The following is a 27,983-nucleotide window of genomic DNA, read 5'->3' as shown; positions in this document are numbered from 1 at the left end:
GCAAATGTATGTTTTTTTCAATTATTTAAAGGTCTTCTATTTTTCTTAGAATTGCACAATAAACCATTGTCTGCATACTTTATTTTACACATATATAATAAATACTCCTCTACAAATTAATTCAATACTATGCTATATATTCAATAAACATTTACTGCAGCAATATTCATTCAAAAGGCTATCTTTGAAATTACAAGATTAGGTTCAAAGGAAATTTTAAATTTTATAGAAAATTGTGACAGTTGTCTGCTCCCAGAAAACCCTTTTCTGGACTGCATGAATTATCATAACCTCAAAGTTGAGAACCAATGGCGCAAAATGTTCTTCTTAATATTGTTGTTAACTACCTTTGATTTGTTTATTTTTTAAATTCTTCATTTTCTAGATGCTTTGTTTACATATTGGAACAAGGCTTCAACATCTGAACTTATGGATTTTTTCACAATCACAGAGTGAGTTTGCTTAGCTTTTCATAAAAATTGTATATTTGAATTTGCTTGTTGAACTCAGTGTAGATTTAGATGTTTCATATTAATTCAAAGCATGACACCATCAATCAATATTTAGAAGCCCCATACTTAATTTTACATGCAACATTATAGAATATTGCTAGTTCCACACTAATTTGGGGGAGTTAGGGCGGAGAATTATCACCTTTGGCACTTGGTGAAGTCCTTAAATAGGCTGGGGCACTTAAAATGCTGCTAATACTCCCTTTAGAGACACCATCTCTTCTGTGTCCCAGATGGAGCCACAACCATTAAAAGTAAAGGTGCAATTACAAATCAGAATAAATAAAGATGCCTGTTACTGACTTTTTTTCTGAATGCAGTGTTGTTGTAGCCATGTTGGTCCCAGGAGAGTAGAGAAAGAAGGTGGGTGAGGTAACATCTTTTATTGGACCAACTTCTGTTGGTGAGAGAGACAAGCTTTTGAGCTACACAGAGCTCTTCCTCAAGTCTGGGAACGGTACTTAGAGGTACTTTATTTCAGAATGAAAATAGGATGGCTTCCCAATTTTGCCCTTTCCTCTTTCATCTCACAAGAAGGGAAAGAGAAGAAGTCAGATAGCCTCTTCTGAACAGGAAAGCAACAGTGTCCATCTTTACTTCCACTTGCTTCCCAGAGCTGGTCTGAATGCTGTGGTGGAGAGAAGTCAAGTTTGAGAACAGCAGTTTTGAGGGGAACAGTGCAGTAGCCTTTCTAAAAGGCCTTCCTGCCATGCTCCAATCCGGATTGTTCTTCGTCACTCCCATAGCCTGAACAGGGCCATTGACACAGTGATAGCCAGACGTTTTGTTATAAATGCACTGATCAAAATGTGTGTTACAAAATGTGCTCTGTGCATGAATCTTCATCTTCAATTAAATATATACTTCTTCAAGTGCTGGTGCCTATGTGTATTCTGTTGTGGATACGCATGCACTTTGTGCCCAGAGTCAGAGAATTCTGGCAAGCAGTGTCCATAGGTCTGTTCCTGTTCTCCTCATGTTTCAAACTGAGAGTATAAGGTGTGGGGTGAACCAGCCACCTCTCCAGTTCATTCTTACCATCGCATGGCTTGAATCGGTACCTCCAGTGCAGTCTACAACCTGCAAATATTTAAAAGGTTTTTGGTTTAGAATAGCTTTGCAAATAGTTTTTAATAATTTACAGTGAAGTATGTTAGATTCCTCATCCCAGAGCTCCCTCACCGTCCCATACCCCAATACAGGTATGGGACTGTGTGCCCAGAACACTAAGCTTTGAAAACAGTCTCTCCTGTCCATGCTCCTTCTCAATGAGTGACAACCACCAGCTCTGCCTAGACTGCTTCCCGGAAGTGCACATCTCTGCCAGGTGCAGTATTTGTTGCTGCTTCCTAGCCTAACCTGTCAAGCATGGAAATTCTGGCTTAAAAAGCACATCATGGAGAAGGCTATTGAAGACTCAGTCAGACCCAACCCAGGGGATCCCTGCCCCTATAGCATCATGAATCAGTGAGGAGCACCCCTCCTACTACAAGGTGTGATTTAGGAGTGAGGGAATCCACATTCACACACCCTCCATCAGGGTCTCTTCGGAAAGGCCGGGAACTCTCCCACACATAAGAGCAGATCCCCATTTAAGTCTACTCCGAAGAGGACAGATCTGACCCTGCCCAGGTTGAGTAAGTCTTTGCTCCCAGCCACCATGGACTCAGAATATCCTAAGCCTAAGAGCCATGAATAAAAGGATCTTTAGAGATGGGCTCTGTCAGTACCAGCCCCACAGTGGCGTCACCAACGCTAGCAATATTACCTAAGGCAAAAAAACAGAAGCCATCAGTACTGATAAAGAGTACCCTTTGGGATCCTTAACTGCAGAGAGTACCATCACTACCTTGTATGTGGTCAGGACAGAGCCTCCCTGCATTGGCTTCAATGGTAAAGGCAGACAGTATCCCACATACTCCAAGAAAAGCAGAGGACATTTTTGTTCTCTCTGTTCCTCAATCTTCTCTGCTATCGGGACCTTCCTTCATCAGGGAGATCATGATTCCACCAACGGCTATAAGCTATGGGAAAAGTCTATCCCCCCATCCCATCTACCAGCTGCTGCTTTCCTCCAGTGGGACTGTCGGTACCTCCAATGGAACCGGGTCCAGCTTTTTCATCATTGGGAGAATCAAAATCACCAGAGGAACTGTCGTCATCTCCTTCAAGGGTAACAGTCCAGACAACAGCTCGAGAGCCTCCTGGAACCAACCTCCACTAAGACACCTTCCTCAGGACCAGTGGTCCACCATGCATTGGGAACTTCCACAATCCTCCTTTGATCGCCCTTACTTGCCATGCTTGGACCCATGGGACCCATACGCACAATACACAGGTTCAGTGTGATCCACTAGAGAATCTCTCCATGCCTCCTTCCAAAGGAGCAACCAGAACTTCCTTCTGACCCCACAGAAGAGGAAGATTACTAAAAGACTGATGAGTCCTTGCACTTTTAAAAGGACTCCAGGGCAATCCTCCATTCCTTGCGACTATATGTACCTTCCCCAAAGAGGAAATGCCACAAACATCCCTGCAAAACAAATCTGATTCAACAGTTCTACTGTCAACAGTCGTATGAACCACCTCATAAGTTACAGTGGGTACAGAAATCATGATACCCTGCACCTCCAGCATCAACAACATCTCAACTTCACCCACTGGCTAAAAGATCATTTTGATGGGATGCTCAGGATTTGTGAACCACTAGTGATGTCTCCCCAACCAACCCCCACCTATATTTTGGTGGCCTCCTATCACTCTTGCTCCACATCTGGAGAGTAGTAACATAGTGTTCTCGACATGTGGTCCGTGGACCCCTGGAGGACTGTGGACTATGTCGAAGGGGGTCTGTGAAAGACTTAGATGAAAACTGACTAAACAGAATTAAACTATACATACAGACAATAGATTTCCATAGGGGTCCACACCTCCATTTGAGATTTCCAAAAGGGTCCGCAGTTGAGAAAATGTTGAGAACCACTTTGTAATGGACACATAGTTGTTGGATATAATCCATTCCAGCTACATAATAGAGTTTATCTCCCATCTCCTCCAAAAACCACTTCCACTCCTTTTTCATAGATCATTCTCATTAGGATCCTCCATCAGGTAGTGAAAGAGTGGCTTTCTCTTCAACATGCAGGAAAGGGGTTCTATTTGACATATTTCCTAGTATCCCGCCCCCCCCCCCCCAAAAAGGGAGGGTGTGAATTTAGAAAAGTCTGTCCTGACCAACACAGAATATAGAATTCATAGGAGTGACCCTAGATTCAGTCAAGGCTTATCTCCCAACCAACCTCAGCAACCTGATAGACCAGGTTATGTGCAACTCTTGAATATCAGTGTGGATTTGCCTATCTCTCTTGGGACACATGATTTCTTGTGCTTATGTGGGCTTGGCTTTGAATGGTATATACACCAAGCAAACAGTATGAATAACATAGTAACAATTCCCACCAGGGTGAGATCCTCACTAACGTGGTGGAAAGATCCCAAACGAGTATGTGTTAGTGTTCCCTTTCTCTCCTGCACACCCAACAAGGCAGTCATTATGGATATCTTCCTGATAATCTGGGGAACCCACCTGGACAGTCACACGGCCCAGGGCACTTGGACACCTCAGGAAGCCAGAATACACATCAATCTTCCGGAACTCCAGGCAGTATGAGAAGCTTGCAAAGCCTTTCTGCCATTCATCCAGTTTCACCATGTACTCATATCAGACATCTCCCTTTTAGCTCTGTACTTTCCAGAAATCCAGAACTCATTGGCAGACAGCCTTGGCAGGCATTTTGATCATAAGTGGGAATTATATGATTCAGTAGTGCACAACATTTTTACTTTTTTTTTCTAAACGACTTAATTTTTCTAAAGAGCAAATTAAAGTAGTCTTGAGGGGAGGGGGACTGTTGCTTTGAAAGTGTCCTGTATATTAATGGAAATAATATCATAACTTATAACTAGATGTGGGCCAACGGGGTCAAGTAAAATAAAAATAAATACAAGCATTCACCTGAACCATTTTCTTGAGGTTTGAAAAAGGTTTTATTTAAATTCTCCTTTGCACAATTTTTTCTCATGTATCCGTATATCCTTGTTTCAGTCAAAAGCATGAGCATCCACAAGTAGAGGCTGTTCTCACGGTATTTCTTGCTTGACCTAAAACATAGTAGTATTGCAAATCTTCAAGAAAGTCTATGTGCATATAATAAACATCTTAATACCAAGATGCTCATTTGAACAAAAAATCCAAGCCTTTTAAGATATGTAGATGTCACTAGCTATAATCAAACCTGAAAAACAGCTTCCCTTTTCAAGACCCACCACTGCCACAGCATCTTTAAAAAATGAGGCAATTAATGATGGCTAAGTGATAGAGCAGATAGGGATTGTTGACATTTATTTTAGCTTTTAGTAACAATTTAAAAATAAAATTATATATAAAATTGTATATATTTAGTTATCATTTTTCCTGTGTCCTTTGAAAGTCATTTTTCTTAGGGCTTGTCTACACTTCTGCTTAAGTCAATGTAACTCATGTTGCTCAGGGGTGTGAAAAAGCCACCCCCGAGCGACATAAATTACATCAATTTAAAGCGGTGTCCTGCTTTCCCACCCACGTAACTTCCGCCTCTTGTTGACATAGCTTTCACCTCTCGTCTTCACCAGACACGACATAACTTCACTATAGCCAATATAGCTTTCACTTCTCATCTTCACCAGACACGCTACAGCAACATAGCTGTGCCTATGTAGTGTGGTAGTGTAGACTAGCCCTTAGACCAGGGATGGGCAAACTTTTTGGCCCGAGGGCCACATCTGGGTATGGAAATTGTATGGCGGGCCATGAATGCTCACGAAATTGGGGGTTGGCGTGTGGGAGGGGGTGAGGGCTCCGGCTGGGGGTACAGGTTCTGTGGGGTGGAGCTGGGGATGAGGGGTTGGGGATGCAGGAGGGTGCTCTGGGTTGGGACCAAGGGGTTCAGAGGGCGGGAGGGGGATTAGGGCAGGGGCTTGGGGTGCGGGAGAGGGTCAGGAGTGCAGGCTCCAGGCAGAGCTTACCTCAAGCAGCTCCCGGAAGCAGCAGCATGTCCCCCTTCTGGCTCTTACGCGGAGGCGCAGCCAGGCTTTGGTTTGGTTCCTGGCCAATGGGAGCTGCAGGGATGGCACTTGGGGCAGGGGCAGTGTTCAGAGCCCCCTGGCTGCCCTTACGCATAGGAGCCGGAGGGAGAACATGCCGCTGCTTCCGGGAGCTGCATGGAGCCACAACATGCACGGAGCGGGGCAAGCCCCGGACCCTGCTCCCTGGCAGGAACTTGCGGGGAGGGATAGCTCAGTGGTTTGAGCATTGGCCTGCTAAACCCAGGTTTGTGAGTTCAATCCTTGAGGGGGCCATTTAGGGATCTGGGCAAAAATCTGTCTGGGAATTGGTCCTGCTTTGAGCAGGGGGTTGGACTAGATGACCTCCTGAGGTCCCTTCCAACCCTGATATTCTAGGATTCTAGGAACTTGATGGCCAGATTAAAATGTCTGAAGGGCTGGATGTGGCCCCCGGGCTGTAGTTTGCCCACCCCTGCCTTAGACTGTAAGCTCATTGGGGAAGGGACTATAACTTTGCTTGTGTATACACATCACCTCATACAATGGGGCCCTGCTTATGATAGGTACAACTAGACACTACTACCATATAAATACTAAATAATAAAGTCTATTTAGGATACCACGTTTTAGAAGCAGCAGTTAATATAATTTTCTTCTTTGGTTTTTGTTTTCAATCCTTGACGCTTCCCACTTGTCATTTTTAGAAATTCTAACTGGCACCAGCCAAGATATTAAGCTCTTTGCTTTGATTCCAGGTGAAAGGATCTGGGCATGCTCCATACCCCACTCTTGCCTCTGCCACCCCCTGCTGCTCTGTATGTACTGCAGAGTGCAAGGAATTGCTGCAACTCGGCACACTCACTTCATGGCACACTCAGTGCAGCGAGGTGGCTAACAGCAGTGGGATATGCAGCTATCACCATGTCAACCCCACAGTCAGGAGAAGGTTAACAAAGGCAACCTGACCTGATCTGAACCCAGCACCAGTAGGTGGGCCCCATCAGGTTCAGGTTAGGTTGCAGGGCTCTACTTTAAGGGTGGGAACAATTAAAATGGATGTTTTTCCTGAAATGCCTGTGAAGAAAGAGCTTAGAGGGACTGACAAGCAGACATAATAGATAAATAGTTGCAGTAAACTTTTATTTAAACAGTTTTTAAATGTTGTTACAATGATTCCTAATATGTTCTCTGCAGAGTGTGCTTGCATCAGTTCCAGTACATGGGAAAACGATACATAGCCAGGTACTGTGTAGAATTTAAATTTATGGTGTTATGCTATGAGAGAATTAAAATAGTAGTATGTACAATATCTATTGAGTTCTTGTTTATTAAAAAGTTATTGTACAAGAATGGAGAAATTATTATGCAGTGATGCCTACCAATTTGAAGGTGAGTAATTGGATGCATCCCTTTTTGGGTGCTACCTGAAAATATTGTTGCTGTAAAAGAATATTAGAAATATATATACAAAAATATGCTTATAAGAAATTAATGTAATTGGTATTTACTTTTGAGGGGGATATATTTTTTTGAAGAATAGGTTTATTTCTTAAAATAATGCTTATAAGGTAGCAAATATTGGTTTGTGATTACACATTTTGAATAATGACAAACATTGAAACTGTCTTGGTTGAATCCTCTTGGAAGCACTACTACATAGTATTTTTACTAATTTAAATTATAATATTGTTCATTTCAAAGACTGAGGATAGATCTAAATGATATGGCATAGATCTGTAATCACATTGATTATTGTAATGTGTCTCGTAAGCTGCCATTTTGCAATTTTTTTTCTAACTGTTTGTTTTCTAGATTTAGATTTTTCAGTTCATAGAGCTAAGTTCTGGCAGCACATGCATGTGTGACACTCACACTGAAGCCTGTTAATCAGTGGGAAGTCAATGGGAGTTGAATGCATGTATCTGAGGTCTGAATTTGGCCCATAAACTGTACAGTATACGTCAGTATTTCTTCCACATTTGCATACATCTCATACAAAGTATAGAGTACTTGTTCTTGTATTAAAGAAGTAAGTTAGTTAACCTAGTCTGTTCAGGCTTTCACACTGCCTCCACCACCATGGTGTTGGAGCTACTGTGATATCATTAAGCTTGTGGGGTGAAATCGTGGCCATATTTAACTCAATGGGAATTTTGCCATTAACTTTAGTGGTGTCAGGATTTTACCAACATTGTTGGCATCTATATTTCCCAATGTCAGTAGCTAAATGCAGACTACTACATTAGCAGTTAACATTGGAAACTGAAATACCAAAGAGTTCAATCAGAATATACCACAAATCACAATGACTTTAAACTGAACTTTTTCAAACTTAATGATATGGGAATTTGTTTCTTACAAAAAGAAAACAATAAACTTTCATCCTAATTTAAATATGAAATACTCATCCATCCTATTACACGAATGCTATTCTGGGGACTTACGAGAAGATTGTCACTGTCTCTTTCTGCCACCTCCACCCCCAAAAAATTTTTTACATACATGGAAAAAATCAGTGATAAAATGGATCTATAGCTGTTTCTCAATTTAGATTGTGTCTTTAGCTATGATTATACTGCTTTGTGCTTTAACATACTTCAGAATCTCCAGTCTTAAAAATAACTATAAAAATAACATTTTGACATAGCAGAGAAGACTGTTCTGTACTTCTGTCATATTGAATTATCACTTGATCTGTTCTGCATGTTAACAAACACCACACTATCACAATCATACAAGTCTCTGGTGGTCTGTGGGTTTATTGCAGTTTCACAAACAAATATAGCCTTTAAATCTGTAAAATTGATGTCACACCAAAGCATGTTGTATCACAGTAAATGCATGTACTGCACAGAATAACACCAAGTGAGAGAGAACTCTTAGTTAAGGGAACAGGGAGAGGTGTAATTCCAGCATTGGTTTTAATTTCTCATCAGCTCTGGTGGTGGTACACAATAGGAAGGTTGTACTGATTGCTAACACAAATCACTTTTCTGTTTTCTTCACTTGATTGCTGACAAGTTTTAACAAAGTGTATGGCTCTTCTCCCTTCCTGCCTGGGTAAGATACAGATGTTAGTGCCTAAATTAATTCCTGCTCTTATTGCATGTGGGCTTTCCTGTTTTACCACTACACCTCTTTCTAACTTTTCCCTAAAACTTATATAATCAAAAGAAATTAGTGCATTTTCCAGTTCTGACTGTTGTCAAAACATCATCTAAAATTAACATTGCTAAAAGCTTTGAAGTAAATTAAATATTTCAAGAGCTACAGTTTGTGTGCTTTTATTTTCACACATTAGGTTTTCTAATTACGAATTTGATGTGATGCTTTTTAAAAATGCCTATTTTTGTTTTAGCTAACATAAAACAACAAATAGGCTGCATTGCCATTCATTCGTTAGTACTTTTTGTGCTGTAGCTGCTTAACTAACTCTCCCTGTCTTGCTGCAGTTTGACATGTCTAACTTTTGCTTCTATCCCATTTCACCCATCTTGCAGGAACCAGGAGGGGTTGGGACCCATAGTTCATGATCGAAAATCTCAGACATTGCCTGTTTCCCGTAACAGAACAGGAATGATGCATGCCAGATTGCAGCAACTGAGCAGCCTGGATAACTCTCTCACTTTTAACCACAGTAAGTTCCATTACACCATAACAGTTGTCATCCTCATCCACTACCACAACACCAGAGGCAGGTCCCAGACCCACACCAGAGCGCTTCATGGACTTTATTATTGTTCTAGATGAAACAATTAAGTGGAATTAGTTCACTGGTCTGTTCCCACTTTCTGGTAGAGCAATCAATACTAAGTGGTGACGTAATGTGGAACATGGTTAACTATAGCATTACATATTTTAAAGTGGTACCTTGAGAATTTATTCGTTATGAAATATTCTAAATCATTTTAATCTGGGATTGATTTAAATTACAAACACTTAAATTTTGTGGTGCTCATTTGAAAAGGATTTATATCTTACTTTTGAACTATATGGGTTGATTTTATTAAAAGTTCTATTTTCACCCACTTGTGACCCATTATAAAAAGTATAGTCCACATGTTATAATATGCACTTAGTTGATCATGTCTCCATGTTCTGACATCTCCTGATGAAAATATAAATTTTACAATTTCTATGAGGAATGTAAAGTCCATGATTTAGTTTGTGTGGATGTGAAAGATCTCCCAATAATGAAGTGACTTTTTCTGTGTTTTCAGTGTAAGAAAGATATCAAGTGTGCTTGGAATTTCTGTAGACAATGGTAAGACTTAACGAGGTTGAAGTCAGTTTGTGTAAGGCTGCTTTAATTGAAAACAATTTTGTATATTATCTTTTTAAATATGCTGCTGTTAAATTTCAAATGATAAAAGATGCAGAATATTTTTGACATGTCATTTTTCAATTTCCTACAGTTTCAAGCACCAAAGAAATTGGTCAGCTAACCTAACAAAATACAGCATTGATTCATGCAATGTGTTGACTTGACAGAATTCCGTACACTATACAAACTGTTCAAGTTAACTATTGTGACAGACCCAGACCAGTGGGGTACAGGAGTCTGGTAGAGGGCAAATATACTGGTCACTGGATGAGTAGTTTTCTGTTCCCTGAGTGACCAGAGCAGGGGCTGCACTAGAGTAATCAGGAACCTGCTAGAACCAGTTAAGGCAGGCAGGCTAATTAGGACACCTGGAGCCAATTAAGAAGAAGCTGCTAGAATCAATTAAGGCAGGCTAATCAGGGCACCTGGGTTTTAAAAGGAGCTCACTTCAGTTTGTGGTGGGAGTGTGAGGAGCTGGGAGCAAGAGGCGCAAGGAGCTGAGAGTGAGAGGGTGTGCTGCTGGAGGACTGAGGAGCACTAGCGTTATCAGACACCAGGAGGAAGGTCCTGTGGTGAGAATAAGGAAGGTGTTTGGAGGAGGCCATGGGGAAGTAGCCCAGGGAGTTGTAGCTGTCATGCAGCTGTTACAGGAGGCACTATAGACAGCTGCAGTCCACAGGACCCTGGGCTGGAACAAGGAGTAGAGGGCGGGCCCGGGTTCCCCCCAGAACCTCCCAATTGACCTGGACTGTGGGTTCTTCCAGAGGGGAAGGTTTCTGGGCTGTTCCCCAACCCACATGGTGAATCTCTGAGGCAAGAAAATCCGCCAATAAGCGCAGGACCCACCAAGATAGAGGAGGAACTTTGTCACACTGATGTTAGGAGTGGGATCTTGGGGTGCACAGCGCGGCGGAAGAAGGAGGGTGATTTAAAAAAAACAAAAACTAAAACAAAAAACTAAAACAAAAAAAAGGGAGAGGGTTTATTTTTTTCACCACAATGGATGACGTAGTGTGGGCACTGATACAAGCTACGGCGGCCCAGCAGGAGGCTATCCGTGTCCAGGCAGCCACCCAACAGGAGGCAGTACGGCTGCAGCAAGAGACTAATCGCCTGCTGATGGATCAGGCTGCTCAAGACCGAGCTATGTTGCGGGAACTGGTAAACCAGGTAAAATCCCTTACAGAGCTGAATCGCGGCCATGATGGGATGCGGCTCATACGGGCCAGCCATTGGCTGCAGAAAATGACACAGGAGGATGATGTAGAGGCATACCTTCTGGCCTTTGAGAGGACAGCCCTACGGGAGGCCTGGCCTTGAGATCAGTGGTCTGGCATCCTTGCCCCATTCCTGTGTGGGGAGGCCCAGAAGGCCTACCATGATCTGCCTGAAGAGGCTGCGGCAGACTACCCCCAGCTGAAAGCCCAGATCTGGCCAGGATCTCTGGTAACGACAGGAGTGCGGGCCCAGCTGTATCACGGTTGGAGGTACCAGGAAGACAAAACCCCGCGGTCCCAATTGTATGACCTCATCCATCTCGCACGAAAGTGGTTGCAAACAGAGTCCCGGAGTCCGGAAGAGATACTAGTGGTTCTGGTCATCGATGGATACATGAGGGGACTACCACCAGACCTTCGTGCCTGGGTAAGCCAGAACGAAACCTCCACCTATGATGAGGTTGTCGCCCTGGTAGAGAGGCAAAGGACAGCGAGGGAGCTGACCCGACCAGTTAAGGAAGAGGCACACCGGGTTAAACTAGCAGCACCAAGCCCTAAAGTTCGGGTGACTGGGCCACCAGGAGGGCCCAGGTGGAAAAAGAGAGAGGCTGAAGGCCCATCAGAGGCCACAAAGAGTCAGAGCACTGAGGGAGAAGAGGATCGTGATGTTAGACTGCCCAAACCAAGAGACCGGGGAACGCCTAGGGCTCCATACAGATGTTATGCCTGCGGGGAGTGGGGACACATAGCTGCACAGTGTCCCAATGCTGAGGAGCCTATGCAGTGTAACCTGGGGAACTGGACAGATCCATGCTCCCTAATCCACCTTGTGGGGATCTCACTAACCCACATATGTATACCAGACCAGTGAAACTAAATGGGGTAGGGACCACGGCACTGGTTGGTTGATTCGGGGACTGCTATCACGCTTATCTCAGGGAAGCTCGTGAAGCGTAGTCAACTGCTGCAGGCTAAACGTACGGGGATAACATGTGTCCATGGGACAGTTAGTTACTACCCCACCATCCCGGTAAAAATTGAGATCCAAGGGAATGCTACTGAGGTAGCAGCAGGTGTAGTCCCTAAACTCCCATACCCGGTGCTCATAGGGTGGGACTTCCCAGGGTTTGGAAACTTACTCCCAGTAGGGGGATTGGAGAAAGATGGGGACCCTAAAATTGGTGAGGCGTCCACAGCAGACTGTCAACCCCCAATCTTCTCTGAAATATCCCCAGATTTGTTCTCCACTCCCAGACAGGGTAGAAAGACAAAAAGGGAAAGAAGGGCAGCTAAGGCCTTGGGAACCCGAATATTGACCCAAAGCCAGAGGGTCCCTCTTGTAGGTAGGCAGACCCATGCAGCTGAAAAGGAGGCCACGCAGGAGGGAGAAGCACCTGAGTCTGACCCCCACCCTAATGCTTCTGAACCAGTAGAGGCAACAGAGACTGGGCCCCTAGATCTTGGGCAGATTAGCCCCGGGAGAGGAAATTTTGGACGGGACCAGGCAGAAGACCCAAGGTATCACAACATTAGGAAGGAGGTGACTGAAATAGATGGGGTCCCCGTGGAAGGAAAAACCCAGGGACCAGGACCCTACTTCATAATGAAGAAGGATCTCTTATACCGGGTTGCACCAGTACAGGGGCAGAAGGTACAGCAGATCCTAGTACCTCAAAAACACCAGAACGCTGTATTAAGTCTTGCTCATAGTCATCTTTTTGGGGGGCATTTGGGGGTAGAGAAGACCCTGGCACGAGTCCTACGACGGTTCTTCTGGCCCGGAGTACATGAAGAAGTGCGGAGGTACTGTGCCTCCTGCCCGGAGTGTCAGCTGCACAGTCCCTGTCCCCACTTGAGGGCACCTTTAGAACCCCTTCCCATCATAGAGGTCCCCTTCGAGCGAATAGCCATGGACCTAGTGGGACCCCTGGAGACCCCTGGTGGCTCGGGGCCACCAATATATACTTGTTGTTTTGGACTATGCTACTCGCTATCCAGAAGCTGTCCCCCTACGGAACACAGCCTCTAAAACTATAGCCAAAGAGCTGCTGGGGATCTTTGCCCGAATGGGGCTACCGAAGGAGATATTAACCGACCAAGGAACCCCATTTATGTCGAAGCTAATGAAGGACCTCTGTACGCTGCTCCATATACATACCCTGAGAACTTCGGTCTACCATCCGCAGACTGATGGGTTGGTAGAAAGGTTTAACCGAACCCTCAAGGCTATGATAAGGAAGGTGGTAAGTCGGGACGGGAAGGATTGGGACACCCTACTACCCTACCTTATGTTTGCTATCCGGGAGGTACCTCGGGCCTCAACTGGGTTTTCCCCCTTCGAGTTATTATACGGGCGTCACCCCCGTGGCATACTAGATATCGCCAAAGAGATCTGGGAAGAGGAACCCAATGAGGGGAGAAATATAATAGAGCATGTAATGCAGATGCGAGACCGGATAGCCCGGGTTACCCCTATTGTACGGGAACATTTGGAGAAGGCACAGGAGGCCCAGCGAACCCATTACAATCGCCAAGCAAAAGTGCGACAGTTCCAACCAGGGGATCGGGTTATGGTGTTGGTACCCACGGCAGAAAGCAAGCTTCTGGCCCAATGGCAGGGGCCCTATGAGGTGGTTGAACCCGTGGGTGAAGTAACCTACAAGGTGCGGCAGCCAGGACGCAGAAAACAAGAACAGATTTATCACGTTAACCTTCTGAAACCCTGGCATGCACAAGAGGCATGCACAATGGTCTAAAAAGACCTAACCCAGGAAAACAAGCCTTCCAAACAGGTGATAGTGTCTCCCGATTTAACACCAGACTAGAAGAATGAGGTGTCTGAGATGATCTTTCGGAACCAAGATGTGCTCTCGACAAAACCGGGTCGAACAACCGAGACATATCACCACATCGTCACGAACCCTGGGGCCAGAGTAACAATGAGGCCATATCGGGTGCCAGCGGCAAAAAGGGAGGAAATAAAAGCAGAAGTAAAAAAAATGCTGGAGTTGGGGATCATCGAAGAATCCCACAGTCAGTGGTCCAGCCCAATCGTGCTGGTGCCCAAACCTGATGGCTCCACAAGATTTTGCAACGACTTCTGGCGACTAAACGAAGTATCCCAGTTCGACGCGTACCCCATACCGCTCATAGATGAGCTAGCGGACCGTCTGGGTAATGCCCGGTACTTGACTACCCTAGACTTGACAAAGGGGTACTGGCAGATTCCCCTTGCAGAAGACGCAAAGGAAAAGACTGCGTTCTCTACACCAGAGGGTCTTTTTCAATATACTGTCCTCCCTTTTGGACTACATGGGGCCCCAGCTACCTTCCAGCGCCTCATGGACAAGCTATTATGTCCGCATAACAGTTATGCTGCTGCCTACTTGGACGATGTGGTCATTCATACCCCAGACTGGGAAACCCACCTGGAGAAGGTGGAGGCAGTCCTCGATACCTTCAGGCGAGCTGGCCTTACAGCAAACCCTGCCAAGTGCGCTGTAGGGTTTACAGAGGCCAAATATCTTGGCTACATTGTGGGAAAAGGTCTGGTAAAACCCCAAATGAACAAGTTAGAGGCCATCCAAAATTGGCCCAGACCAAGTCGCAAGAAACAAGTCTGGGCGTTCCTAGGTGTGGTGGGGTATTACCGACGATTTATCCCCCACTTTGCCACAAGGGCAAGCCCGCTGACAGACCTAGTGAAAGCCCGTGGACCTGATCTGGTGAGATGGTCTGACGCAGCAGAGGAAGCATTCACAGACCTACGGACTGCCCTCTGCAGTAACCCCGTACTGATAGCCCCTGATTTCACCAAGGAGTTTATCCTGCAGACGGATGTATCGGAAGTAGGGTTGGGAGCCGTTCTATCACAGATGGTCGGGGAGGAGGAACACCCAATTCTATACCTCAGTCGGAAACTCCTTCCAAGGGAACAAAAATATGCAGTGGTGGAGAGAGAATGCCTCGCTGTAAAATGGGCCATGGAAACATTGCGCTACTACCTGCTCGGGCGCAGATTTGTCCTCGTGACCGACCATGCCCCTCTTCAATGGATGCAGCGGAACAAGGAGAAGAACACAAGGGTGACCAGATGGTTCTCATCCCTTCAACCTTTCCAGTTCAACATAGAGCAGGGAGCCGTCATGGCAACGCCGATGGCTTGTCACGTGTGCACTGTCTGGCGTCCCAAGCTGCCCAACCCCTTGGCGTTGAGCAGGGGGGAGGGATATGTGACAGACCCAGACCAGTGGGGTACAGGAGTCTGGTAGAGGGCAAATATACTGGTCACTGGATGAGTAGTTTTCTGTTCCCTGAGTGACCAGAGCAGGGGCTGCACTAGCTGCAATAGAAGAGATTTATTAACAAGAGATAAGAAAAATTTGAAAGCTCGACAAGTTGTTTATATATATTCCTCTCTTGGTACACATGTGTCCTGAGCACCAGAGATTGGAATCTTTTGAACAGCATACCCATTGGCCCATACCTGAACCCTGTTTGCCCTCCCAAGGGCATAAAAGGGGTGGAGTGAGGCCAACCATCGCCACTCCTTCTAACCACAGCCTAGTCTGAGAAAGAGAATAATTAGCGGTGTCCTTACTTTAGTTATTTTTTTCCATTGTAAATTTTGTCTGTAGTCAGTATTTGTAGTAGGATTTAATTTAGGATGAGTTTTGTAGGTTAGATTTCATTTGGGTAACTTCTATATATTTTTCACTGTTGGCCGGTACTGGCTCTTTAGTCTTCATGACTAACCGGAAATTTCTTCAGCCGTATCATTTAATGATGGCCATAGTAAACATTTGTTTGCATAGGCATAGAACATATTACTAGCAAATATTCTATTTGTTGCTTGTTTTAAAACAAACTCAAAGAGAAAGAGAAGCTAGGCTGAAACTGTTCCTTGTTATACAAATCTGACACCAACCTGAGATCCAGGTTCTCTAGATTGGTCTCCTTTGGAACAATTTTTTTCCTCTAAAAGTTCACCAGAAGCTTCTCTGAATATGGTGCTTGCCTCTTCTATTCCTTCAGCAAATTCTCCTGTTCTGAAATCATCTGACTGGACTCATTCTGACGGCCACCCAGGACTGAGTCTCACCTTTTTACCCCCTCTACATCTAGCGAGAGGGAGACTTGCTTGTGGTTAACTGGGTGTCAGCTCCCTGACACCTTCAGTCTTTTAGCCACCCAAACAATCTCTGGGCTATGCTAGCCCTTACTTTGCCATGAAAGTTATCCCAGTCCCTGAGCCCCTTCAAAGCATTCCCCTGTAATGTCCAGCCCCTGATCCACTGAACATTCACAGAAATACCAGGTCTGCTGTACACACCAGTTTGGTTGATTCAACTCTGGATCAATTCCTTATATAATACCATAGCACTGAGATATATTTATAGTGGAAACAATCATATGTTTCTTATCAAAGATCAAGATTTAAGAGGTAGTGAGTTAGGATAATGGAAACAGAAGGGTTACATATAAAATAAAATCATAATACGGTTCCTAGAGACTAAACTTAACAGGCTAACTTCCAATCTAAATAAGTTTCTCACCCAAATGTCCTTTGCAGCGTTTCAAACAACCATGGTTGAGATCCCATTTTCATGAGTGTAATTGCACTGTTGGATTTACTTACCAGCTCTGCCTCGTGCCCAGCGCTTCCCGCCTCAGCAGGCCCCAGCAGTAACGCACCCGCTGTACACCAGACGGGGGGAGCGGGAGACGGAGACGTGCGCTTCTGGCCATTAAGGCGGTTGGAGCGTGGTGTGCACGGTGCTGTGAGGTGCCCCCCCCCCCGGGCAGGGGGAGAACCCAGGGTCGGTGCAAGGATATTTTGCGCCCTAGGCAAAACTTCCACCTTGCACCACCCCCTCCCCCGCCCCCCCGCACATCGGTTCATTGAGGGGCAAATCCCAACGACCCTTTATAGACCCCAGGGGCCAGCCACCCCAGGGGCCAGCCATGCCCAGGGGCTGGTCCCCAGACCAGGTCCCCCCCCCCGCCCCCTGAACTCCCCTTGAGGGTGCACAGTCCCCCCGCGAGCCCTCCCCACCCTGCCCCGAGTCCACTCACTGGCTTTGCCGGGCTTGGGCCGCTGCAGCAGTGCTCGGCAGGGAGGAGCCGCCTTCCGGAGGCACCAGAGAGCTGGCGCGGTGCAGGAGGACAGCAGCCCTGCAAAGGCGACGGCGTGGCTAGCAGGGAGCAGCCACGTCTCCTGCCCAGGCTGCAGCCCAGTGCCCTCCCCCCCCACCCCGGGGGCTCCTGCAAGCTGCAGCGGATGCATGCGGGCGCCGGCCCCCCATGCGCCCCCCAGCTGCCCCCTTGCCGCGCTCAGGCTCTGCGGCTCCTGGGAGTGTGAGCCACCACCGCCGCTGCCCCTCCCGGAGCAGGCTCAGGGCCCCACGCCCTGGCGGCTCACGTGCCCGGGAGCCGCAAAGCCCAAGCGTGGCGAGGGGGGAGCTGGGGGGTGCACAGGGGCCGCCGACTGCATGCATTTGCTGCAGCCTGCAGGAGCCCCCGGGGGGGACAGCACACCAGGCTGCAGCCTGGGCAGGAGCTTGATGTGTAAGGGTGGCAACAAAATCTTCCTTGATTCAACAAGTGGTGGATGCTGAACACTTTTCCTCCCAGGCTCCAATGACTGTCGGAGTGGCCAGTCTTTCTTGATGTAGTGGGAATCTCTTGCACGACTATCCCATTCGCAGAGAAAACAGCAGTACTTTGTGTATCCAGTCTGCAGACCAAGCAAGAGAGCAACAACCTTCAAATCGCCACAAAGCTGCCACTGATGTTGGTCATAGTTTATGCACCTCAAAAGTTGTTTCATGTTGTCATAGGTTTCCTTCATATGGACTGCATGACCAACTGGAATTGATGGCAAAATATTGCCATTATGCAGTAAAACAGCTTTAAAACTCGTCTTCGATGAATCAATGAACAGTCTCCACTCATCTGGATCGTGAACGATGTTGAGGGCTGCCATCACACCATCGATGTTGTTGCAGGCTACAAGATCACCTTCCATGAAGAAGAATGGGACAAGATCCTTTTGACGGTCACGGAACATGGAAAGCCTAACATCACCTGCCAGGAGATTCCACTGCTGTAGTCTGGAGCCCAACAGCTCTGCCTTACTCTTGGGTAGTTCCAAATCCCTGACAAGGTCATTCAGTTCACCTTGTGTTATGAGGTGTGGTTCAGAGGAGGAGGATGGGAGAAAATGTGGGTCCTGTGACATTGATGGTTCAGGACCAGAAGTTTCATCCTCTTCCTCTTCCTCGTCTGACTCAAGTGAGAATGATTCTGGTGCATCAGGAACCGGCAGTCCTTCTCCGTGGGGTACTGGGCGTATAGCTGATGGAATGTTTGGATAATGCACAGTCCACTTTTTCTTCTTTGACACACCTTTCCCAACTGGAGGCACCATGCAGAAGTAACAATTGCTGGTATGATCTGTTGGCTCTCTCCAAATCATTGGCACTGCAAAAGGCATAGATTTCCTTTTCCTGTTCAACCACGGGCGAAGATTTGTTGCACAAGTGTTGCAGCATATGTGTGGGGCCAAAAATAAAGGTGATAGGTTTTCTTAACCATAGTGGTTATACTGTGCTTTTGTGATGCAAAAGTCACTTCACCACAAACATAGCAGAAGTTATCTGCACTGTTCACACAAGTACGAGGCATCTCTGCTCACTTTGGCTAAACAGAAATGTGTCCCTTTGCAAAATCAAACACTGACAAATAAGAGAGCACGACACTGTATGATTTCTAGAGCTGATATAGGGCAATTTGTTCAGCAGAGTGATGTAAGCTTCATTATGATTGCATCATCCATGACTTCTAGGAATAACATGATGCAATTCATATCATGTATGACGCAATACCAGCTTCAGATTGCATCATTCATTGTTTTGCCTAAAAAGCAAGTACTGTCCAAACCCAGTCATAGATTTATTCATAGATCCAGTCAAAGATGTATTTTAGTCATTTCTGGTTTAAATTGAGATCCCTTCCCTTTATAACTCACTTATCCTCCGCCATTCCCAAGTCAAGGGTCGTATATACTGACCCAATAGCATATCTTGAAAACTAGAGCCAATCAACAATTTTAAGCATCATTTTCGTTCTCAGTGACCCAGAATTAGTAAAGTTTGACTACATTTATTTCAGAAGCATTTTGGCTGTAGAGCAGTGATTTAGTAAAAAGTCTACTTTGTGGTAAACAAGTGGTTCATCTTCTGGCGATGTGATTCTTGTTTGGAGTGAGACATCTTGGGTCCTGTCTTCGTCAACTTCCTTGATGTAATATGTGACGAGCAATGGATTCCAACTTGGTGGCTACAAGGATGTCATGTTACATCCATGAACAGTCATCAGTCATCCCAAACAGATACCTTGTGCATCCAAACTTACAGGTGAGGAGTTATTGGGGGAAACATCAGGGAAATTAGTAGCTGAGACTGCAGAGAGTACTCTGCTCTCTGTCAAAGCCAGCAAAGAAATCTATTAGGTGCTGGCAACACCCAATGGTATCCAAGAAGGGACTGTTAACTTGGCAGGGAGAAAACATTTGGAGCAGAAGCTTCCAAGGAGACCTAGATGAATTTTACTACAAACCAACAAAATATTTAGTATGACAGAGACTCTTCCTTCTTATCCACCTTCTTTACCAGAGCCTTAACTAGTTGACTGTAGTCACAGCAAGGCATAGCTCACAAGCCACAACATGCAGTGCCACAACCCAGACGCTGGATCACTTTCGAGGGCATGGCTTCGCAATAACACCAGGAAAAGCTCTCTGGTTCTGTTAACAAACGTAATTCACCTGGGATTGGAAATAGACACTTTGGTGATCGAGATCTGCCCATCACTAGACAGAGTCCAGAAGAACCAGGATTTGATATCCATGCTGGACAAATGCATGAGACCAACCATGGCTCAGTGTCTCTAGCCATTAGGCCTACATGGGTCTCCCCATGGGCAAGGTCTTCTATCAGGCATCTCCAAGCCTTTCTTCTGAAAGTATGGGACCATTCCCTGGAGTGAATGCAAGACCAGGTACTTGTTCCCAGCCAGGTGCTGGATCCCCTAAGATGATGGACAGTCCTAGAGAATGTCCGCAGGGGTCTTTCCATATTCTTTCTGGTCCAGCAGGTTCTCACAACAGACACCATTCTGAAAGAATAGGGATCACTTCTGGGATCCAGAACAATGTAGGATATCTGAAGCTCTGGGGAAAGGAACCACAGCATTAAGCCTTTGGAGCTCACAGCTGTCAAACTACCTCTACTGAATGCCAGGTCTTCCTAGAGGGCAATCACATCTTGATCCACCCAGACAGCCATGGCTGCATACATAAACGATCAAGGGGGAACTAGGAGTGTAGCTCTGTGTGCAGAAGCGATGGAGACAATAGAATGGGCAGACAAGACTCTCCCTTCCCGAAAGGTGATACACACAAAAGGAGAGCTGAACATAAAGACAGACTGGCTCAGAAGATGCAAAATCGACTAAACCAGAAAGTCTTCACTCTGATCTCGCAAATGTTTGGGCTCCTTTCTGACCTCTTCTGATAGAATTGAAGCTAGAACAATTGTTGCAGCTTTTGAAGAGACCAGACACCTTTTTTCCAAGACCTGTTCCTCCACACAGACCTACATCATCTTCAACTGACAGCCTGGCTATTATTAGAATTAGCCTCACTCGGCCTACCTTCCAAAGGGATCAGAACTTTGCTCTCATCCAAGAGAATTTCCACACTAAAAAATCTTCTCCATGTGGACCAAGTTCAGTTCATGGTTCCAAGAGCATAATGCAGATCCAAGGGATCCTGGGGATTCTGGCCCCCCTGGACTTCCTTCAGGAAGGTGCGAATAAGGGCTTTCAGCCCAGCACCTAGCTAGCCAGATATCAGCTCTAAGTAGCGTGGTACTCACAGGATCCTCAAATTCCTTGGCAGAACCATCAGGTATCCAGATTTCTCGGAGCAATCAGACTGACCAGACCAGCAGTCAGACCAATTTTCCCTAAGTGGAACCTACCACTGGTATATGAAAGCCATAACCACCCATCTCTTTGAGACTATGACTTCCTTCAGTCCACTTATGGCCATAGCACCTGATGAAGAAGCAGTGACACACTAGAAGTCAGAAGAGCACTCAAGACTTACATCAAGCATGCAGAATTCACAAGATCTGGCTCCCTCTTCATTTCCTTTCATCCTGAGGTGCCAAAGGCTTTAGTGTATCCAAACTTCCTCTTACTAGATTAATCAGACTGCGTTGCTGAGGTGTACAAGCTATCTGGCACACTTGTTCCAGAAGCAATCAAGGGACATTCTACAAGATCCATGGCAACCTCATTGGCTGAAAGAGCGAGTGCTTCCAGTGCACAGAACTGCAGAGTAGCCACATTTTCATTAACTGATGCCTCTATCAGACACTATAAGGTAGACTTTCTGTCTCTGCAGAGGCCTCCTTTGGCAGGCAGGTACTGCAGGCAGTGGTCCAGACATAACCTGGCCATTTGAGCAGTTCCAAAAAGGGTGGTGTTGGGGGGTGTCTCCCCTGTTTCTTTTGTTCACTTTTCTATCGCTTCCTTCTCCTATTCATGACTTGCTACTTCCCATACATATCAGAATTGTGGGAGATGCTGAGCTGCAGAATGGAGAATTTCTTACCTGATAATTTCCTTTCTGCTAGCAGCATCTCCCACAGTTCTACGCACCTTGGATGGCTTCACAGCCAAGGATCAGCATTTTATTTGGATAGTTACCATGTAGGCAGTGGCCTATTGTCCATAGTTAATTAGTTATCCCAGAAATTATTGTTACTAATCATTTTCCAAGAGTTTTTCACAATTTTGGAATTAATCATCTGGCAATCAGGAGAAAGGGGCATGGCTGGCACAGTTTTGAACCACCTCCAGAAACTTCAGACCGGAGGGGAATAGCCCAGAATTGTGGGAGATGCTGAAGCAGAAAGGAAATATAGCATCTTGTTCTCGGGAGGAGATCAGAGTCTCAGGTCTCTGTCGGATGCCTTCTTAATATCACAGTCCCACAGCCAGTTTATCTTTGACAAATTTTAAAATCTGGTTACTGTGTAGCCCCATAAATGAGGTTGTTGAGTTTTGGACATAAAATTGAAATTCAACTTCTTTATGTCTGCAGAATGTAATATATCTTTCTTAAAATTACAGCACTTTCTCTGAATCCAAAATAAATTTTGAGGGCAGGTGGAAAGGACAAACAAGTGTATACTCTGCTTTCTGCTGCTTTCATGATGCAAAGCATCTGTAAATTTACTTTAACAGGTCAGTATGCTCTGGCTTCTTTGTGCTGCTCCATATTGGCTAAAAGCAGCCAGAACATGCATGTGAATCTGACCCAGAAAGTTAGAACGAGTGGGAGACCCAAACAACCATAAGTCTGCCCTACAGTGACACCAGTGGGTGAGAAGGTTGGAATCTAATGTTCCTTTTAAAAGTCGGTTAATCTGAGAGACAAGCATTAAATTGTGTTTATCATAAGGATAAGATTGTCACAGTAACCGTGAAATTTTGCCACACATTAACAGTTAGTTAGTTTGTGTTAATCTAGTCCCATTTCAAAGCGGACTAGAACAAAGTGAACTAACAAACTGCTATTGTGTAGCAGCTGGGCCACAAGGTTATCCTGACCATAGCGTGAAATTATTTATTTTTTCCCCAGTTATTCATAATTTTACCATGACAAACTCATATCCAGAATCATAAATATATGGTTATTGCATGGTGTCACTGCCGGGCACAGTAAGGATTATTTGGGTGCACTGTTGTGCATTTTGATGCTTCAACATGTTTGTATTTCTTTTACATTTAAATTTAACTCTGAGTTTTCAGGGTTTATAATGCTTGGGTTTGAGATAATTGCAATATCCTTAATTTTACCCTAAATTACTGATATTTGTTCTCAACCTTAATTCCATCTATCCATGTACTTTTTGGTTTTGAATATAATATAGTATTACCAGTTAAGTCCATTATTTTAAATATGTTTAATTCTGCTATTTTAAGACTTTACCTTTGCACTTCAATGTGTGATTATCTTAATTAAATTATTTGAATACCAAATATTGAACATGCATATAATTGTCCTGCGGTTGGAAAAGTGTGAAAAAACTACGTATAAAATATTACTCAACTGTTTAATGTAAACCTCTTTCAAAGTCCTTATTTTTCTTAAACTTCCTCTAATGCAGAAAGTCTCTTATAATTTTTGGCTACATGATTTAGCAGCATTAGTTTTAAAATATTTGTGTTTAATTATGTATCATAAATATAAAGCAACACTTCATTTGAAATTTCTACAGGCTATGGCCATTCAGATGCAGATGTTCTTCACCAGTCCTTACTTGAAGCAAACATTGCCACTGAAGTTTGCCTTACCACTCTGGATACTTTATCTTTATTCACAATGGCATTTAAGGTTTGTCCTTAACACAGTTTTGATAGATTATTTGATTTTTGGCATTTTAAATAATTATTCTCTAGAAAATTACTAAAAAAGGAGTTCATATTGACCTATACTACTAACAACATCTGTATTAAAACTGCACAAAGCAGGTAATTCATAATCATGCCATTCAATAGCTAATTATTATACTATTAACAGTAAAGGTTAAGTCTCATTTGCTAGTATTAACAGTATGCTTTGAACTCAACCAGTTGTCATTCAGTCCTGCAATTTCTCTAGTAACTTCCACTGAAGTCAGCATGAGTTTTGCCTGATGGACTATAGAACTGGACCTTAAATGTTTTAAACTCAAAAATAGAAAATTGCTAGTAAACAGATCAGTTTAAATGATGCATGTTCTTAGTTTATTTTTACACCCTCTGAGGGCAAGAGTAAGCAGGGTAGAGTGAGCAAGACCTCTTATTGGTCAGCAGCATTCGATAAGGTCCTTTTCTTCCTCCCCCACCTTTTCCCTCTCCAAACCCATTACAGAAAGCCCACTGTCTAGTTAGCCTTTTGACATAGCTGTCCTTTAAGGGTTTTATGGGACTGATAAAGAAACACTGCAGTAAAGGCCTTATTAGCTTTGGTTGGTTGGTTTCTGTCATGTTTTTGTGCCCACCCTCTTCATATCTGAGTTACTAATTAAGTATTTAAGACCCCAGTAACATATGTGTACTATCATGTTATAATTCTGTTATGGAGCCATCACTTTGGCTACAGATTAAGATTACTAAAGGTATTGGAGTATTAACTGTTTAGATTTGCTTGTAGTTTTTAATATGCTTCAGTAGTACTATATGTGAGAGGGGTTTTTAAAAGCATCCTTGAGACGTAGCTGAAGCTAAGTTGTGTTTTGTTTTGTTTTTTGCACAATTTATATACATTCTTGATTGAGCATAATATTTAAAGAAAACCCTAAATTGTCAATATCAATTTTAAGAACCAACTACTGACAGATCATGGACATAATCCACTGATGAAAAAAGTTTTTGATGTGTACCTCTGCTTCCTTCAAAAAAATCAGTCTGAAACAGCATTGAAAACTGTCTTCATTGCTTTAAGGGCACTAATTTTTAAGGTAAGTCATTCTAAAATAAAAATGTTAATCTTCAATTATTTATCTTTTTTTATACTTACCACAGTGATTTATATCCAGTTATACAAGTAATATATCATCTTATTTCTCGAATTGAAATTGGATTTAAAAGGAAAAAAACTGTAGCATTGCAGATCATGATTCCGCAACCCATCTTACATACCTGTTTCCCCTAGAATGAATGCAATACATTTGTTTTATTGTTTATCTTTTGTTATGTCCCTGTTGCTACTTTTATTCTATGTAACTGTTAATATCCAATCAATTTGAAATACTTTTTCAAGTACCATTTTATGACACTATATCATACTTTACTAAAATCCATATATTATTTTTTCTGCATTCCTTTTATCCACTGACTTCTATCAAAAAGTCATGAAATGTGACTAGCATTATTTTTTTCTTCATGAATCTATAATTTATTGTTTGATGCCAGCACCATCCTCGGGATGTTGGAATTGTTTTCTCTTAACATTTGTTTATTTTGCTGACGTTAACCTTGACAGATAATTTTTCTCTGATTCACTCTTTCCTCAGTTTCCTTCTGCATTTTATGAAGGAAGAGCTGACGTGTGTGCTGCATTGTGTTATGAAATTTTGAAATGCTGTAATTCCAAACTGAGCTCAATACGTACTGAAGCGTCACAACTGCTGTATTTCTTAATGAGAAATAACTTTGATTACACAGGGAAGAAGTCTTTTGTAAGGACACATCTGCAAGTTAGTATATTTGCTTATCATTGGCTTTCATGGCTTTAAGATCTATTGCTCTTCTAAGCTTAAAAATTGTTGTATAATAAGCTGTGTTCTCTTTTCATGTGTAAAATCTTTGGGTTGTATCACTGTATATTTTTAAAACTGATCCCCAGTTGACTATCTCTGTCTGGGGGGTGGGGGAGGCAGTTGAAAAACTATGAAATATAAATTATGTGCATTACTACGGTGAACTGTTTTTGAACTAATATTGAATTGTTTATACCATTATTGAGTGGGGGTGGGGGGGAGTTATGTAGGCCAGGCAAGAAGAGATATTAGTGGTAAAGCAGCTCTGTATGGGTTTTTTTGTAATTGCTAAAACAGCTTTAAAAGATCATGTTTGTGATGGGTTGTCACCCTGGGGTGTTACCTGGAACTGGGGTACCACCAAGCCCTTTGACTCACCAGCCTGGGCTCCCTCTCACACTGTGCTGCTGTGACAAGCTAGCTGTAGACTGCTCCCAGTCCTACACTCCCACCAGCATTCTCACAGGCAGGGACACACCCAGCTGCAGTTACATGCAGGCTCTGACCAGCCACTGCATGAATCAACAATAGAGAGGCTACAGCCAAGATAGCCCCCAGTGCCCCAGCCTAAGACCGCAGAGCTGTACCGTCTTTCCCTGGTCAAAACTCCGACCAGTATGGATTTATTACTTAGTTTGCCCCTCCCTCGGTGTGGAGAGGAATATGCAACAAGTCTGTGTTAACCAAGCTGAGATTTTTCCCCAGACACTTCACTCAAAGGCACACTGGTTTAGATAAAACAAAAACCAACTTTATTAACTGCAAAAAGATAGATTTTTAAGTGATTATAAATTATAGCAAACAGATCAAAGCAGATTACCTAGCTAATAAACAAAACCGCAAACTAAGCCTAAAATACTAGATAGATTGGATATGAATTAGCAGCTTCTCACCCTGGCTTATGATACAAGCAGTCCACCAGGTTTCCATACACAGGTTAGAAATCCCTTTAGCCTGGGACCAACACTTCCCCCAGTCTTTGTTCCTCAATTTTCCAGGAGTTCTCTTGTGTGGGGTGTGAGGCCCCCAGATGGTGTCACACTCCACCTTATATAGCTTTACCATATGGCGGGAACCTTTTGTTCCAAATTCAGTTCCCAGCCCAGTTTGTGGAAAAATACAGGTACCCAAAATGGAGTTCAGTATCATGTGGTCTGGTCAGATGTCCTTGCTGAGTCATAGCAGCCATTACTTACAGGCCAGCTGAAACGTTTACAGGAAGACTAAGCCTTTTCGTAGTCCATTGTCTTTGCTGATGGGCCTTCAGCCCTGTCTAGGTTTTTCATTGTTGTACTTGAAAGGCTAGCTGTGGATGTTACTCAGAGTAAGCACATTAGGAATACAGATATATAGTCAGTATTTATAACTTCAGATACAAAGATGATACATGCACACAAATAGGATAATCATATTTAGCAAATCATAACTTTTCCAGTGACACCTCACATGGCCCGTCTTGTACAAAATGCATCATAATCATGTCATAATTACATCATAATCAGACAACTATGAAGAATATGGGCTGCAGTGTCACAATGTTAAAATAACTTAGTCTGATTAATTTATATCTGAAGGCTGACAGGCCCAAAGTGTAATCAACCTGTCATCTTCGTAGGTCTCCCCTTCTTTTTCTCTTCTCTTCCCCATCAATCCTCCAAACTAAGAGCTTTGAAAGAGTATTAAAAGAATCCACTTCTCTGCTTGGGTGACCTAAGCTCTAGGTTTGTTGCAGTTATTGACATGCAGGTTCATCTCATGTGAGCATAATGTATGCATGTCACACAATTCTTCTGTCACTGTGAGGCAAAAATCTTGCAGAAAAGTTCCAGCTTACAACCAAATAATTTGATGTAAAGGTAGCAGTGCAAATCTGTTTACTGTAGTAAAATATCAGTAAAACACTGGGCTGTCTAATTGTTGTTGCTAGAAAATGTCATAATTTATGTCTGGGTAACAAGTGTTTTGTTTTATACAGGGTATATAAATTCCTGGGTTAACTAAACTCTGCAAAGGGTTTACAACAAACTGTTGTAACCATGCCTCCGGGGGTCACAACTGAGAATACCAAATTCAGGACAAACTGCTGAGAAATAGAGCAGACACACCCCAAAACTGGTGGTTATTCTCCCATAAGATATACCAAGCCAGCAACAAAAGTAAACTTCTGTTTTACCACACTGGCTAACAAGAAGTCAGAAAAGCAGTCTCCTTAGGCATTCCAGAAACTAGACTTTGTAGACTAAATGTATTCAGCATTCAGAAACTAGACTTAAAAATGAGTGGTTATTTAAAACCAATGTCATCAAACAAAAGGCTGGTTCTGATTCCAAAGGACCAACCACATAGCCAGGTCAATACAGTAAGTAACTCCTCGCTTAACACTGTAGTTATGTTCTGAAAAATGCGACTTTAAGCGAAACGATGTTAAGCGAATCCAATTTCCCCATAA

General features: G+C 43.8%; 1 protein-coding gene across 2 annotated transcripts in view; it reads left to right on the top strand.

Moving 5' to 3' along the window:
- The window catches only part of DOCK9 (dedicator of cytokinesis 9), a 306,118-nt gene that overhangs the window by 221,813 nt on the left and 56,322 nt on the right, over positions 1-27,983 (top strand). The window contains exons 36-42 of one of the 2 annotated variants that reach the window (XM_024204295.2): positions 386-452; positions 6,810-6,857; positions 8,637-8,675; positions 9,116-9,252; positions 23,510-23,625; positions 24,596-24,733; positions 25,289-25,471. In XM_024204295.2, the coding sequence (XP_024060063.1) occupies positions 386-452; positions 6,810-6,857; positions 8,637-8,675; positions 9,116-9,252; positions 23,510-23,625; positions 24,596-24,733; positions 25,289-25,471 (728 nt within the window). The remainder of the gene's footprint in view (positions 1-385; positions 453-6,809; positions 6,858-8,636; positions 8,676-9,115; positions 9,253-23,509; positions 23,626-24,595; positions 24,734-25,288; positions 25,472-27,983) is intronic. The other variant, XM_024204291.2, reaches the window with a different exon arrangement.

This window comes from Terrapene carolina, unplaced genomic scaffold (assembly GCF_002925995.2).
Source record: "Terrapene carolina triunguis isolate 2854851 unplaced genomic scaffold, T_m_triunguis-2.0 Scaffold21, whole genome shotgun sequence".
NCBI classification, from domain to species: Eukaryota; Metazoa; Chordata; order Testudines; family Emydidae; genus Terrapene; species Terrapene triunguis.
This window is presented reverse-complemented; position numbering and strand designations above follow the sequence as displayed.